Source organism: Physcomitrium patens, chromosome 5 (genome assembly GCF_059467195.1).
Source record: "Physcomitrium patens ecotype Gransden chromosome 5, ASM5946719v1, whole genome shotgun sequence".
Classification (NCBI taxonomy): Eukaryota; Viridiplantae; Streptophyta; class Bryopsida; order Funariales; family Funariaceae; genus Physcomitrium; species Physcomitrium patens.
This window is the reverse complement of record NC_143414.1, coordinates 902666-918046: the sequence shown is the minus strand read 5'-3', so window position 1 is coordinate 918046 and position 15381 is coordinate 902666. Positions and strand designations below refer to the sequence as shown.

At 32.0% G+C, this 15381-nt stretch overlaps 1 protein-coding gene across 1 annotated transcript; it reads left to right on the top strand.

The window, feature by feature from the left end:
• Window positions 1-10481: 10481 nt before the first annotated feature.
• Window positions 10482-14625, top strand: LOC112282252 (transketolase, chloroplastic). Its single transcript, XM_024519670.3, has 7 exons — window positions 10482-11056; window positions 11406-11458; window positions 11785-11981; window positions 12212-12494; window positions 12646-12794; window positions 12934-13087; window positions 13284-14625. The coding sequence occupies exons 1-7, from the start codon at window positions 10603-10605 to the stop codon at window positions 14247-14249; spliced, it is 2256 nt and encodes a 751-aa protein (XP_024375438.1). The 5' UTR covers window positions 10482-10602; the 3' UTR covers window positions 14250-14625.
• The last annotated feature ends 756 nt before the right edge of the window (window positions 14626-15381 follow it).

The following is a 15381-nucleotide window of genomic DNA, read 5'->3' as shown; positions in this document are numbered from 1 at the left end:
TTTTTATTGATAATATATTTTATAATTTGAATAAAAAATAAAAAACACAAAAGAAACATCAAAAATTTATATAATATATTTTTAGTATAAATATGCAAGTAAAAAAAACATATATGTAATAAATCCAAATATATATAGCATATTTACAGATTAAAAGTAAAAATATTCCAAAGAACTAAATAACTAGTATAATTGGACATGTAGGCAATTTATTTTTTGTGTTTATAAAAGAAACCAATTTTAAATAAGAAATTTCTTTTAGCTTCTAATTTTGAATACTTCAAATAAAACTAGTTTTGAAGAATTTTGTTTTATGGCAAACCTATTTATACAACCTAAAAATATACTATCTAATTTATTCATATAAAATATTAATAGAAAAAAGACTTAGAATAAAATTATTAATTTTCAAAAAAAACAAAAAATCTTACATTATAATGTAGATCATAATTTTTTAATTGAGAATATTATTTTTAATTATTTAAATATATATATATATACATACATTTAGATAGTATAAATATATATCTTGAGCAAATAAAATTTTGAACTTATAAATATTTTAAACCAATTTTTAGAGAATTTTATTCAATGCAAAAATTACCTACAATCTCTTAATATATAAATTTTATCAATGTTAAAAATGATTGAATCGATATTTCTAAATTTAATTTTTTCAATATTATTTTTAAACATAAAAATTTATTTATACTGAATATGGCTTTGTTAATCATTTTATAGCATGATTATTTATAAAATTGATACCATACTATTCTCTTAAATAGATAGATACTAAAATTTTTAATATTCCTATTCTTTTATAATATCTTATTTATTTTTATCTTCTTTTATTTCATAATAAAGTTATTATAAATTTAACTCTAGTAAAAAAATTCTAATTAAAAAAGACATACTACCATAAGAATAGAACAATGTTCTTTTAAAGTTGAATTCTGATCAATGACCAACTTCTAGAAATCAAAAACCAATACAAGAATTTAACTATTATTTTTTGTAAAATTTCTCTTATCTCTTCAGCTTCTAGCTTTGATATAAAAATATCTTTAATTACATAGAAAAATTAGAAAAATTATATGTTATTTTTTAAAAAAAAATTGTAAAACAATAGAAAAAAAAATCTATTAATAAAACTAATATCTTATTTTAAATTGTGTAGTTTTAATAATTATACCATTTTATCAAAAAATCTAATTTAAGTTATGATATAGTGGATTTATTATTTTTATTCACATAATCAATTTCCTTACAAAATAATAATATCTTGGAGTTGTGTAGTGCTGTTCAGATTTCAAAGAAAAACCTCATAAAAAATAAATTTAACCTTTGGAGGCAATAATTCTGATTTAAAAACTTTGATGCCTTTATGCTTGAACAAGAACTTAGCCACTATTTTCAACAATACTTATAATGCCATACACTTCATGATTAATGAACAAAAAATAAAAAATAAAATTATTTTTCAATGTAAATTCTTGACGGATGATTTGGTATTTTTGAATACTAGGAAGTAGTTTAATAATAATAATAATTAATAGCAAAAAATATGATGATCAACACCTAGTATAGTACTTGTAGGAAAGAAGATGCACATGTTTTATATGGGTTGTGGCACCTTAGATGTAGATAGAAAGATAATAATAAGCCCTTGTAGTCTATTATGGACACCATTATATACTAATTGTGAGCCTTGGTAAGGCTCAAATTCTTCATTTCTAAAGTAAGTTATCTTTGAGATAAAACATATTCACTTAACTTTTTTATTATTTTCTTTATATATTTAAATTAGCTTAACTTACTCATAGTAACTTAAAACTTGATATTTTTTACTTCATTGGAAAGATAAAAAAATTATTTATCTAAAAATTTAATTTTTAATTGGATAAAAATCTAGTAAATAAACTATGGCTTGTTTTGTAGTATGTGATTTCTTAAATGCATTTCTTTTACTTATTTGTATTTATTCTTCATGGTTTCTTGTTATTTTCTTCTCTAAATTTACACTAATAATTACAAGCAGCTTTTAATTAATGCCATCTTATAACTAAGATTGATGGGTGAATTTTATCCTTACAATTATTTCATTTATGAAAACTTTTTACATTTGTTTTTATAAAATTTAATCTATTTGTTATAATATAGCATGTCGGTTAGTTTTTTTAATTACTTAAATTATTACATATAATTATTTAGATTAAAATAAAAAATTATCATCATTATTACTATTATTATTATTATTCTAAATATAAATTATATCAATGATTTAATTGTAAATTGGAATTTAATTGAAAAAATATAATTTAGATTATATTCAATTTAAAGTAATAAAATCATTAGTATATTCTTATAAAAGATATTTATAATACATAAAAATATTTAACTAGAATACATTGGTCTTTGAAAATTAGCCAATATTATTAAAAAATTTGTAAAATGAAAGAATGAAAAAAACTAGAATTATGTGTAATTTATTAATACTAATTATGTATCACAAAAATAATAAAATATGTTAAAATATTTGATTTTTTTTCAAAATAAATGTATTATGTATATTCTTTAAGTAATTTATTGAATTATACTATATCAAAGAGATTTCTTAATCTAATGATAAATCATAATATAAATATTTAAATAGGTCATTTATTATTAAAAAAATCATAATGTTATTCATATTTAATTAAAAAAATTTCTAATTTAATAGATTTTTTTATCAATTTTGTTATTTGATAAAAAAAATTATTTAAATAAATTTTAATAATAATAAAATAATTTAAAATTTTATAAAAATATATATTTTTGTAAAAATGATAATATCATGGAAAGTTAGATAATTTATTGTAATATTGATGATGTTATTTAAAACATATATAAATATGAATAATTAAAGATATTTTCTAAAATAGATAATAATAAATATTATATAAAAGAATAATGAATCCAAATATTTGAGATTGACGATAAAAATCTAAATTTTTGTGAATTTAGACTTATTTGAAGTTACAGAGGATCTTTTTATCTTATTGTTTGTGAAAAGAAATAATAAAAAATAAAACTCGCATAAATTTAAATAATATTATATAAAATAGTATTAAATTTATATCTGTTTATTTATTTTTAATCTTTAAAAAATTTTAAATTTTAAAAAATTAGTATATTTCTAATTATGTATGCATGTATATTTGTATATATATATATATATATATATATATATATATATAGGTATCTATATATATTAAAAATAAAAAAATAAAAAATTTTATTGTAAAAAAATATATATAATCATAATTTATTATTGATAATAGAATAGTTAATTTTTTTATATTTTAAATTTTATTATTTATTTATATTAATTTAATAAAAAAATTAAAAATAAAAGTGGTGAAGAAATTTAAGTTTAAATTTTTTTATGTGGTATTTTTTTTATTAATTGGTTTAATATACCAAAGATGTTTTTTAGACTTTTATTTATCTAAATCAATAATTTTTTTTAATAAGAAATAAAATATCATTTAATACTTTTAAATTAATTTTTAGATTTTAAAAGTTTATTTTAATTTATTCCTATATATCATATTTAAAATATATTTAAAACTTAAATATATATTTAATTTTTCTTCAAATAGTGGTTTATCTTGATTTTGTATCTATTGCTAATTTAATTAATAGCTTTTCCACTAATACTTGTGTTTGCATTCACTTCTAAGTACCTCCCTTCTTCATTTAGTCATCCATCTATCATCCCTTTTAATTGGACAATCAACATCCTTTGTTTCTTAAGATTACTTATTAAAAATCTTGCTAATATTTATTGAAGAAATACAACAAGTAAGACACAAGTAAGTAGAAATCAAAATTGTTTCATAAAAAAAGAGTGTAAAATGAGATACCTCTCTCTTCCAACATCCTATACTTATAAGAGGAGTTTACATCTATTGTAGTTAAACTTCATCTCTAATCATCTTCATCCATCCAACTTAACTCTAGATTCTTCTTAACCTAGCTGCCACATCAAATCCTAGCTGTTATATTAATAAATTACTTTCATTTTTTTACAATATTTTTTTACAATCACTCCTATTTCAATCTTTCTTATAAAGTAATTTTGAATGTCAATGTGCTTGATTTTTTAGTAATACTTTGGATTCTTTGAAAAAGTAAGACATCCTTGATTATCATAGTTCATTGGAATTACTTCCAATTATATAAGTCCAATGTTTTCTAAAATTTGTCTAACTCAAATTGCTTCCATTACACCTTGACTTACTACCATGTATTTCAATTCAATTGTAGACCTTGTAATTGTTAGTTGTTTCTTGTAATTCCATGAGATTGCTCCAACTCCAAAAAAGAACATATATTCCATTGTTGACCTTTTATCATTTGCATTTGAAGCCTAATCTACATCATAATAATCATATAATGCAATATTATTTCCTCCAAGATACAATTTGAAGTTCAAACTACCTTTCAAATACCTCGTAATCTTCTTAATGGTTGCCCAATGGATTGATCTAGCCTTTGACATGTGTTGACTCTCAACACTCATTGCATATGCAAGATCCATCTTTATGCCAACCATTCCATACATAAGTGAACCTAATATTGCTTTGTATGGAACATCTTTCATTTCATCTTTAAATTCAGGAAACTCTTCATTTTTGAGCTTCATCAACTTCAAAATGGCATCCAAAGGTATTCCAATAGACTTGTATTCTTCTATATTAAATTATTTCAATATCTCTTCAATGTACTTGCTTTAATTCATTGTAATGGTCTTGTTACCACGATCTCTTACAAACTCCACTTCTAAACAATAGAAAAGGTCTTCCAAATCACTCATATCATATTCCTTCTTTAATTTTGCCTTTAATCAATTTATTTTCTTCATGGTGTTACTCAATATGATTAAATCATCAACATAGAGGATGAAAATCAATATGAATTCATTTGATTGCATTACATGTAAGGAATAATTAGCCTCACTCCTTATTAATCCTTCATTCATAAAAAATATGTCAATATGTCAGTACTATGCCCTTGATGATTATTTTAGTCCATATAAGGATTTTTTTAACTTACAAATAAGGTATTTTTTTTTCTTCTTCAATAAATCCTTGAAATTGATCCATATATATATATATATGTGTCTTCTTCCAACTTTCTATTCAAGAAAGCCATCTTCACATTCATTTGATGCATTTCGAAATCCATTACTGTCCCAATTGTAATAATAATTCTAATAGTAGTGAATTTTGCCATGGGAGTAATTGTTTCATTAAAATCAATACTAGCAACTTGTGAGTAGTATTTAGCAAGTAATCTTGTCTTATATCTCATAACATTGTTCATTGCATCTCTTTTGATTCTTAATATCCACTTATAATCAATTAAAGATTGTTTTGATAGAAATTGAGTCAATTTCCATATTTCATTGTTCATGAGTGATTTGCACTCTTCTTCCATGGCATTCTCCACTTCATAGCATCTATGGACTTCATTCCATTACACAAATTCAATAGATCAGCAAGAAATATAATATTGACATGTTTTTTACTTACTTAAGGAAAGATGTGGTTCTTCCATTATTCACTACATGGTCTTTTTTTTCTCAAAGGATATCTCTTTTTATTTAAAGAAGATTCATCTTATTACATTCCATGCTCTCTTTCAAGATTATTTTCTTTTAAAGCTTGTCTTTTCTCACTCAAAGGTTGGTACTCTTCATCATCATTATAATCTTTAATATCTTTATTATTGGTCCTAAGAATTGTAGAAGCCTTCTTCTTCATCTTCATTGCATCTTCACCTTGATTCATACCTCCACTATTTTCATTGTCATCATCTTGTTCTACTTTCTTTGCTGAATTTGAAGATGTATCCACAAATATACCATTACTTCCATATGGACACATCTCTAAGTGCTCTCAAATACTCATTTGCTCCAAAAATTCTATATCACAATTTTTGATGATCCTCTTGGTATTCAAATACATCAACTTATATGCCTTGGTATCTTCAAAATATCTAACAAACATACATTTTGTACCTTTTGCATTAAGTTTAGATATCATACAATTTGATATCATTGCATAAGCAATACATCCAAAGTCTTCATGTATAAAATATAAGGTTTCTTTTCACTTCATACTTCTTTTAGAGTCATTGATGTGAGTGTATTTATAAGACATCTATTCTTTGTATATATTATATTCACCAAAGCCTCTGTCCAAAATCCATGCCCGAGGTATTGAACATATAGCATATTCTTTATTATCTCTACAATAGTTCAATTTATTTTATCAACAACTCTATTTTGTTGTGGAGTATAAAGAATAAAGATTTGTCTAATAATACCTTTGCTTTCTCTTTCATTTTGATTAATTCATAGACAAGTCTTGCCATCACGTAATCCATCATAAGTTCTTTTAACTTGATAGGCTCTAATGCCACAATAAGGTAGTTTTAGGACTCAAAGAGGCCTACAAGCAAGGTCATGACAATATCACTCTTTTTTGAAGGCTTGTCAATAATTATTGGTTGGTTTGCAAGATCCTTTATCTTATTGACATGAGCTATGAAGTCTTTACTTTCTTCCATCTTACAAATCAAGTATCTTCTCCTTGTGAAGACGATGTTAGATAAGTTCTTGCTCTCATATATGTTACAAAGAATCTTCTATGCTTTCTTTGGTCTTTTATAAGATATAATGTGAAAAAAATTGCCTTCATCTAAATTAATATTAATTATGCCAAAAGCCTTTATTTCATGTCTTTTGAAGTCCTTTTTCTTTTTAGCATCTACATATATCTTTGGAAGCTCTTCACTTTCATCTATAATGTCTCAAAGGTCCAAAGATACCAACAAAAGTTCCATTTTGATCTTCTAATCGTAGAAATTATTTTCTCTAAACTTCTCAATCACTCTCAAATCTTTACTCTTAGTAGAAGCCATGTCTGAGAAGAATTCTATCAAAAAACATCAAGAAAAAGAGTCTCTATGTACTCAAAATTATGCAATCAATTTAATACTAGTCGAATCTCAGAATGCCATCTTGTGAATAATAGAATGTTTTTTCACTCAAAAAACTTTTGAATCAAGTTTTGAAGCTTTTAACAAGTATGTGCATTCCAAAGAATCTCAATATCAAGATCTCCTATTCTTTTAAATGAACTATTTCACAATACACATAAGGTAAGTAAAATTACTTTAACAACACAAAAAGATACTATCAAGGTCTTTCTATAAGGTCTTAAATTTACAATCCTAGGAATTAAGAATCCACCAGATAATATTAGAGATCTATAAGCTCAAAATCAGTACTTTGTCATGCCAAAATACAAGTTTAGATCTTATAAAACTTAATATCATCAATTACCATAAGATATATTCTACATAAATATAACTACTAGAAAATGATATCAACTTACTTAAATGGCACAACAAAGTGTATGTAGGCCCATAACCCATTGTACTTCTCATTGTATTTAAGCTTCAATATACCAAAGCAATTGAACTAATAGAGGTGGGTTTGAACATGGAGAAAGACTGGTTATATGAATTGGGTCTATTAGTGTCACAATTGACTATACTCTAACTATCTGAAATCAATTATCAACTACAAAACACCAAGGCTTATTACTTTCATCTTAATTCAATCCATAATCCATTCTATGACTATCAATTCACCAATACTTCCATATTCTTATCCATTCATCTTCTACTTACTCTCTTTGTGGTTTATATATATTCAATTACTAATCTCCAACTTATCTATTGTATTCAGTTTCTCAATTCATCACATAGAATTCAATATCTCGGCTTACGACTCTCACAGTCTGGCATTCCAGCCTAACTTCTCAGTATTCAAAAACTATCCATTACTTGTCAACAACAAAGAAATAGAAAGAAGTAGCACCAAGCTTGCTCCGACTTACGACTATCATAGTTTGGCCCCGATCTCTCTTTCTTCAATCTCTTTATCCTACCAAAAGATGAATTGTCAGCCAACAGATTCCAAAGGTTATGACTCTTTGAATTCTTAACCATTTATTCCACTAACAACCTACTATTACCAACTAAACTATCTAACCATCAGTCTAATTCTTAAGGTTATCAATAACCAACTAGTAACTTACCACAAAGTTCATTTGCCTATTATACATCCATTCAAGAAATACAATAAGTAAGACAAAAATAAGTAGAAATCAAAATTGTTGTACACAAGAAAAATGTAGAATGAGATACCTCTCTTCCAACACCTTTTACTTATAGAAAGAATTTACATCTATTTTAGTTGAACTTCATCTATAATCATCTTCATCCATCCATCTTAATTCTAGATTCCTCTTAATCTAGCCACCACATTAAACTTTAGCTGCTACATTAGTAAGTTATCTACATTATTTTACTACTCTTTGGCTATTAGCAATTTATCTAAGTTAATTGTATCTTATTCTTATTTTAACATTATTATGAATGGAATTTATTCAATAACTCATTTATTTATTTTTCAATCAAATCAAAGTTTTGGATAAACTAGTTATTATTTAAAGTCTTGCAAAATGGTGGTTGAAATGATTTTTTTAGAGTTAAACAATGTCCCACTTATTGAAGGCATCTGTAAATATTTTAAATCTTTGAAATGGTTTTAAAACTTTGGATTGAAGTATCCAAAATTAGATTTTTCATCAAATCTATTAATTATATCATTTAAATATTTATAGAGATATCTTTTGAAAAGATCAATTAATCATTAATATAGTTTACAATATTATTTGAGATGATATAGATGACAAGGTTTGCCAATAAAAAGATGCCAATAAGTAGAATTAATTCTTAAAAGCTTATTTTTGAAATAATATTTTTTTTCTTCTAAAAATTTTAATCAAATAAACCTTAAAATCTAGATATCTAAAGTTTTTTTTATATTGTTTTTAGTCTTTAAGTATTATAATTTTTAATAATATTATGTTATATATATATATATATATATATATATATATAAACTAGAATGTACTCTCGGCTTTAGATTACCACTATATCATATAATTTTTAAAAATTATGTTACAAAATATATCAAAATATTTACACAATAGACTTAATGAGATAATAAAAACATATTAATCATTAGAAAGATCTTAGGATATTTGAGAGATGAATACAATTTTTACCAAATGCATCTTCAAGAATTGAAAAGTTATTGATTTACTTTTAGAGGTAGTAAATTTCTTTTAAAATTTTCTTTTAAATTATGAAAATTTCTAAACAACATTAATTTGTTTAGAAAATATATGTTATTTCTCTTTTTCTATATGAACCACAATTTCTTTTATATAATTTTTTCTTTTACTTATTTTCAAAATCATTCCTTTGAAGTAAAAAAAGCACAATACCTCTTATTATCATTTATGGCCATTGAGCTAAAGTTGCAAATTTTGGTTGAATAATTGAAGTTTTATCCACATATATATGTATATATATATATATATATATATATTGAAATAAATCTAATATTTGCAATATATATATATATATATATATATATAAACATATTTTTTTTAGGATGTAAAAATTTATAATATTATTCTTTTTTCTTTCAAATGCACTAGTTAGAATATATCATTAAATATATTTATGTCTTAGAAATCCTTCTTTAATTAAAAATAATCCAAATGTGAATTTAAAAAAACATCAAATTCTTATAAAGTTCTCAACATTGTTCATAAATAAGACAAAAGGAACATCTACACTCCATTAAAAATTGTAATTAGTAATAAGCATAACAACAATAGTAACAATAACAAAAGTTCCATCAATACGTTAGTAAACCAAAAAAATAAATATTCAGTCAAGATATCAAAGTAGAAACTCAGCCACCAAAAACTTAAGAAAAGTCATTAGTTAAGACAGTCTAAAACATATACAGAGAATATAGAGAAACATGAGAAGAAAAGAAGGGGTGCAAAGGGAAGGAGGAAAAGGGAGAAGGGGAGGGGGGGTTGGAGGTGTTTAGCATGAAGAGCCGTGGTCCACCCATGGATCCAACCCACCCTATCTATCACCCACAAAGGGAGGGGAATAATGAAAGGGAATATTCTCTCCATTCCCTTCATTCCTTCCAGGGCCAAAGCTGGACAGGGGCAGGGCATTGGAGAAGGGAGGGAGGTAGGGAGGGGAGGGGATAGCAAGGGAGCGATGGGCAGCCAAGACCACCCCACGCCCACCCCTCTCTGCCAATTGCGACTTTCTGCCTGCCTCAGCCACTCGTTCCCCGCCCGGCCCATCCATCCATCCATCCATACCCGCCCCCCCTCCCCCCCTCCACCCGCGCAATTTCTGCCCTCGCACCCGGCTAGGCCCTGCCCGATCCGACCCGGGCTAGGCGTGCGCCAGGAGCTGAGGAGAGACTCTACATCCTCTTGCATCGCTCGAGGAGCTGCACTCACTCAATCCTCTTCTCTCCCCCCCCTCAGCTCTCGCAACGAGTCCATCTTTGTGACTGAGTGAGTGAGCGAGTGAGTGAGTGAGTGAGTGCAGGTGTGGCAGCGTTGGGTGCCAATTGACCGGGCTACAGCGACTTGAGCCATGGCTACGATGAAGATTGCTGTGGCTGCGGTCGCGGGTACGCCTGCTGCTGCTGTGGGGACACGCAGCGCTGCTGCAACTGAGACGGCTCGCCTTTGTGCTTCATCCGCTCAGGGTTTGGGTTTGAGCACATTTGTGGGTTTGCGAGCTGGAAGCAACGCGTCTCGCGGTGTTACTCCTCGGGTGCGGCCATTGAAGGCCGAGAACAGCTCCGTGCGAGCTGCTTCGTCTGTGGAGACGGTGGAGAAGACTGATGTCGCGGTGGTAGAGAAGTCTGTCAATACAATCCGGTTCTTGGCTATTGATGCCGTGGAGAAGGCTAATTCCGGACACCCCGGGCTACCCATGGGATGTGCTCCCATGGGCCACATTTTGTACGACGAGGTGATGAAGTACAACCCGAAGAACCCATACTGGTTCAACAGGGATCGATTCGTTCTGTCCGCCGGTCACGGTGAGTTGGAAGTCTCTTTCTTCATCTTGGATTTTGATCCACCCAATTTCCTCGAATTGCTATACACTTACAGTGAAGACTTAACAGAGATGCACAAGAAAAGAGGTGAATCGTGAATTGTGAAAGTACAAATCTGTACTTAGAATCAAAGCAAATGGATCGTCAATCATTGTCCTTTACTTAATGCCTTGGAAGGAGCGTTAGTAATGACTGCGGGATTGAGTCCTTCGGTATGGGAGAGAGTCTCACCAGAGAAACCTGGTCTTAGACCAGCTGGGTTGACGCATTTACAAATATCGTTTTGATACATTCTTTTACTGAGCCTGCTTGTTTGTTTGTGTCCGCACAGGTTGTATGCTCCAGTATGCCCTTCTTCACCTGGCAGGATACGACAGTGTCACGGTATGTCTCTGATACCCTTCTGACATATGGAGAACGTCGGTTGCTGGGTGTGTAAAATGTCCCAGGATGGTGGGTGGTGACACATTGTCGTAATTGGTATGGTTCCAGTATTGAGTATTTGTTTGATTTGTCTTAAATGTTTTGTATCTTTCTGGTATCTATGTTTCAGTTTGAAGTGGATAGTGCCTGGTCTACGCAGTAATGCTCAGGTTTTTCTGCCGGTAATATGTGTCGTAGATACCTTGATTGTCAGTAGATTTTGAGCATAAGTCGTTCTCTTTAGTATTGAATGGACTTGGCTAACTAAACTCATGGCATATTTGCAGACTGAGGACTTAAAGCAATTTAGGCAGTGGGGCAGCAAGACGCCTGGACACCCCGAGAATTTTGAGACCCCAGGAGTGGAGGTGACCACCGGCCCTCTTGGAATGGGAATTGCCAACGCCGTCGGTTTGGCTTTGGCTGAATCTAATTTGGCCGCCCGTTTCAACAAGCCTGACGCAAAGATCGTTGACCACTACACGTAATTATCCATTTCCAATCTTTCTTTTCCCTGTGCGCAATGAGCTTTCAAGATACAAGGTGCATTTTTCGCAATCCAGGTGGTCTGAGATGGTCATACTTGGACACACATTGATAATGCAACGGAGCGGAAGACGTTTTGTTCATCCTGCTGTGTAATACGTCTTGTGACCCAATTGCTGACTGTGAAGCCCACTGATATTTTATATGTTGCGTTTTACTGACACGCAGATACTGTATCCTTGGAGACGGTTGCAACATGGAAGGTATCTCCAACGAGGCTGCTTCATTGGCAGGTCATTGGGGTTTGGGAAAGCTCATCTGTTTGTACGATGACAACCACATTTCCATTGACGGAGACACTGATATCGCCTTCACGGAAAGCGTAGACCGCAGATTTGATGCACTCGGATGGCACACTATCTGGGTCCAGAATGGAAACGATGACTACGATGCTATCCGAGCTGCCATCGAGGAGGCGAAGTCAGTAACTGATAAGCCCACAATGATCAAGGTACACTTAACAGCTTTTTATTTATCTACTTTTTTAATATCTTCCGAATATCAGCATCAGATTTCTGTTACTTGTTTATTAGTTTCTACATTTCATGTTGGGTTGCTGCATGAACTTGTATTTGCTGATATTCTTGAATCATGAAATTTAGGTGACAACCACAATCGGATATGGTTCACCAAACAAGGCCAACTCATACGCTGTGCATGGTGCCGCTCTGGGAACAAAAGAAGTAGATGCAACCCGCCAAAACCTTAAATGGGACCATGAGCCTTTCTTCGTTCCCGAGGAGGTCAAGAGGTGCATAATTTTTTCGTGATGTTTTTCTCTAAGTATCTTGTCTAAACTTGAAACTCGTAGTGAGGAAAATATGGGTTCTTTTTGATCTACTCGCATGGCAGCTTGCTGATGCTCAATTGTTTGTGTCACAAATGAACAGTCACTGGAGCAAGCACATCGATCTTGGATCCAAGCTGGAATCTGACTGGGAAGCTGCCCTTGAGGCGTACTCGAAGTCATACCCCGAAGAGGCTGCAGAGTTTAAACAGCTGATTAGCTTGGAATTGCCAGCGGGCTGGGACACTTCTCTCCCTGTAAGGCCGAAGTCATATACATTCCATTGCACCATGCAAACTGATCTTGTTTTGAAATATTGAACTAGTGATAAAGAGGCGATGCATTTCTGTGGGGCGTTATTCACGTCTGCCTCACAAAGCAAAGGATGCATGTAAAAGACGTTTCAGTCGAATTTACTGTTAATAATTTTGTTACTCTTTCCTTGTGGTGCAGGCCTTCACCCCTGAAGACGCTGGCGATGCTACCCGTAACTTGTCTCAAAGGTGTTTGAACGCCTTGGCAAGGACATTGCCTGGTCTTATTGGAGGAAGTGCTGATTTGGCGTCATCAAACATGACTTTGATGAAGATGTTCGGGGACTACCAGAAGAGCACGCCAGGTGAACGCAATGTTAGATTCGGAGTTAGGGAGCAAGCCATGGGCGCCATCTGCAACGGCATTCTCTTGCACAGGAGCGGATTGATCCCTTACTGCGCAACCTTCTTCATCTTTACCGACTATCTGAGATCGGCAATGAGAATTTCTGCTCTGTCCGAGGCGGGTGTGATTTACGTCATGACCCACGATTCCATCGGCCTGGGTGAAGATGGACCTACCCATCAGCCTATCGAGCATTTGGCCAGTTTCAGGGCCATGCCCCAGATGTTGATGTTCAGGCCAGCTGATGGAAATGAAACGTCAGGCGCTTACAAGGTGGCCGTGCAGAACAGGACCAGGCCTTCCACGTTGGCCCTCTCCAGGCAGAAACTGCCAAATCTTGCTGGAACCTCCATCGACAACGTTGCCTTGGGAGGTTATAAGCTGTCTTGCAACTCTACAGACAACAAGCCCGACCTCATCATCTTGGCCACGGGTTCAGAGCTTGAGATCGCAGCGAAGGCCGCGGACATCATCCGTGGGGAAGGCAAGACGGTGCGAGTGGTGTCGTTTGTGTGCTGGGAGTTGTACGAGGAGCAGAGTGCGGAGTACAAGGAGAGTGTTTTGCCGAAGGCAGTGACTGCCAGGGTGTCGATCGAGGCTGGATCAACCTTTGGGTGGGAGAGATACGTTGGCCTCAAGGGCAAAAGCATTGGTATCGACCGCTTCGGAGCCAGTGCCCCTGCTGGCACCCTGTACAAGGAGTTCGGATTCACCGTAGAGAATCTCCTGGCGAAGGCGAAAGAAGTGATGGGTGCTTAAACATGTTTTGAAGCAGCGGCGAAACGAATCTGATAGATCTGCTGCAGCTGGATTAATTACCTACCATGCAGAATGTACCGGGAGTTCGTTCTGATTGCAGAGTCGTACTGGTATAACTAGTTTGTTGTTTTCGAGCATAGGCAATCGTAGCTTTCAGCTGAAGTTGATATTGAGGTTTTGTATCGTAGATTCCATGCCCTTCACCCTGGTAGGTTGGTTTAGCCGATGTGCTGATGTATTTGAAAGAATGTCACAGATCGCTATCCTTGCTACTGTACAGTTTGGAGAGATGGTAGAGTTAGATACCGAAGTGTAAATGACCGAAGTTATCAGCTATGGCAATGTTGACATTCCACTTGTGACACTATTGATTGAATTTTTTTTTGTATTTTAAACCATTTCCTATGATATAAAATATGTTAAGTGCTGGTTATGCTAGTTATTCTGAAGAATAAACCATGGGATCTTTAAAACGAGTGACTTGGAACAGATTGCTAGTTAGATATTCCTTAATAGCAGGGAGGGACTTTTCCAGCTTAGTTTTAATAGCACAGCAGTAAAGAGAACTCTAGCATTAGCATAAAAGCCAATACTAAATCAGTGCAATTCCGAATCAGATCAAATACAATGTTCAGTGCGTACGGCCAGGATTGTAAACTCCGATTAAGATGAAGCGGGGTTAGTCGGCACTCAACGTCGAGCCAAGCATAGAGCACTAAAAGAGAACGAAAAGACGTATACACAAACTGATGCGAGCATTCTGCAAGCGAGATTTGGCACACAAAGTGGGTCACCTGACACCCTACTCTCTCAACGAGAGGGTTTCAGAGTGCCACTGAACATTTGTAACCATTTTTTCTTCTCCCTTCCTTCTCTTTATGGTTCAACATCCTGCTTATGCAATTCGGCCTTTTCAATCCAAGTTACAATCCAGTCCGATCCTTGAAGAACAGAACACCCACGTGAGCAGCAATTGGGGAGCCAGGACTGCGCTTTAAATTACAGCATTGAGGGATCTTTACACAAAATATCTTAATATCTATTTTGAGACACACTTTTGTATTTTCAATTAATTAAAAGGAAAAATATCATACAGACCCCTGAAATTTGCTAAAATATCAAGGATACCCAT

Coding starts and splice junctions, on each gene's coding strand:
- LOC112282252 (XM_024519670.3), top strand. CDS start 10,603: ATGGCTACGATGAAGATTGCTGTGGCTGCGGTCGCGGGTACGCCTGCT. Junction 11,982..12,211: donor AAGATCGTTGACCACTACAC/GTAATTATCCAT, acceptor ACTGACACGCAG/ATACTGTATCCTTGGAGACG. Junction 12,495..12,645: donor ATAAGCCCACAATGATCAAG/GTACACTTAACA, acceptor CATGAAATTTAG/GTGACAACCACAATCGGATA.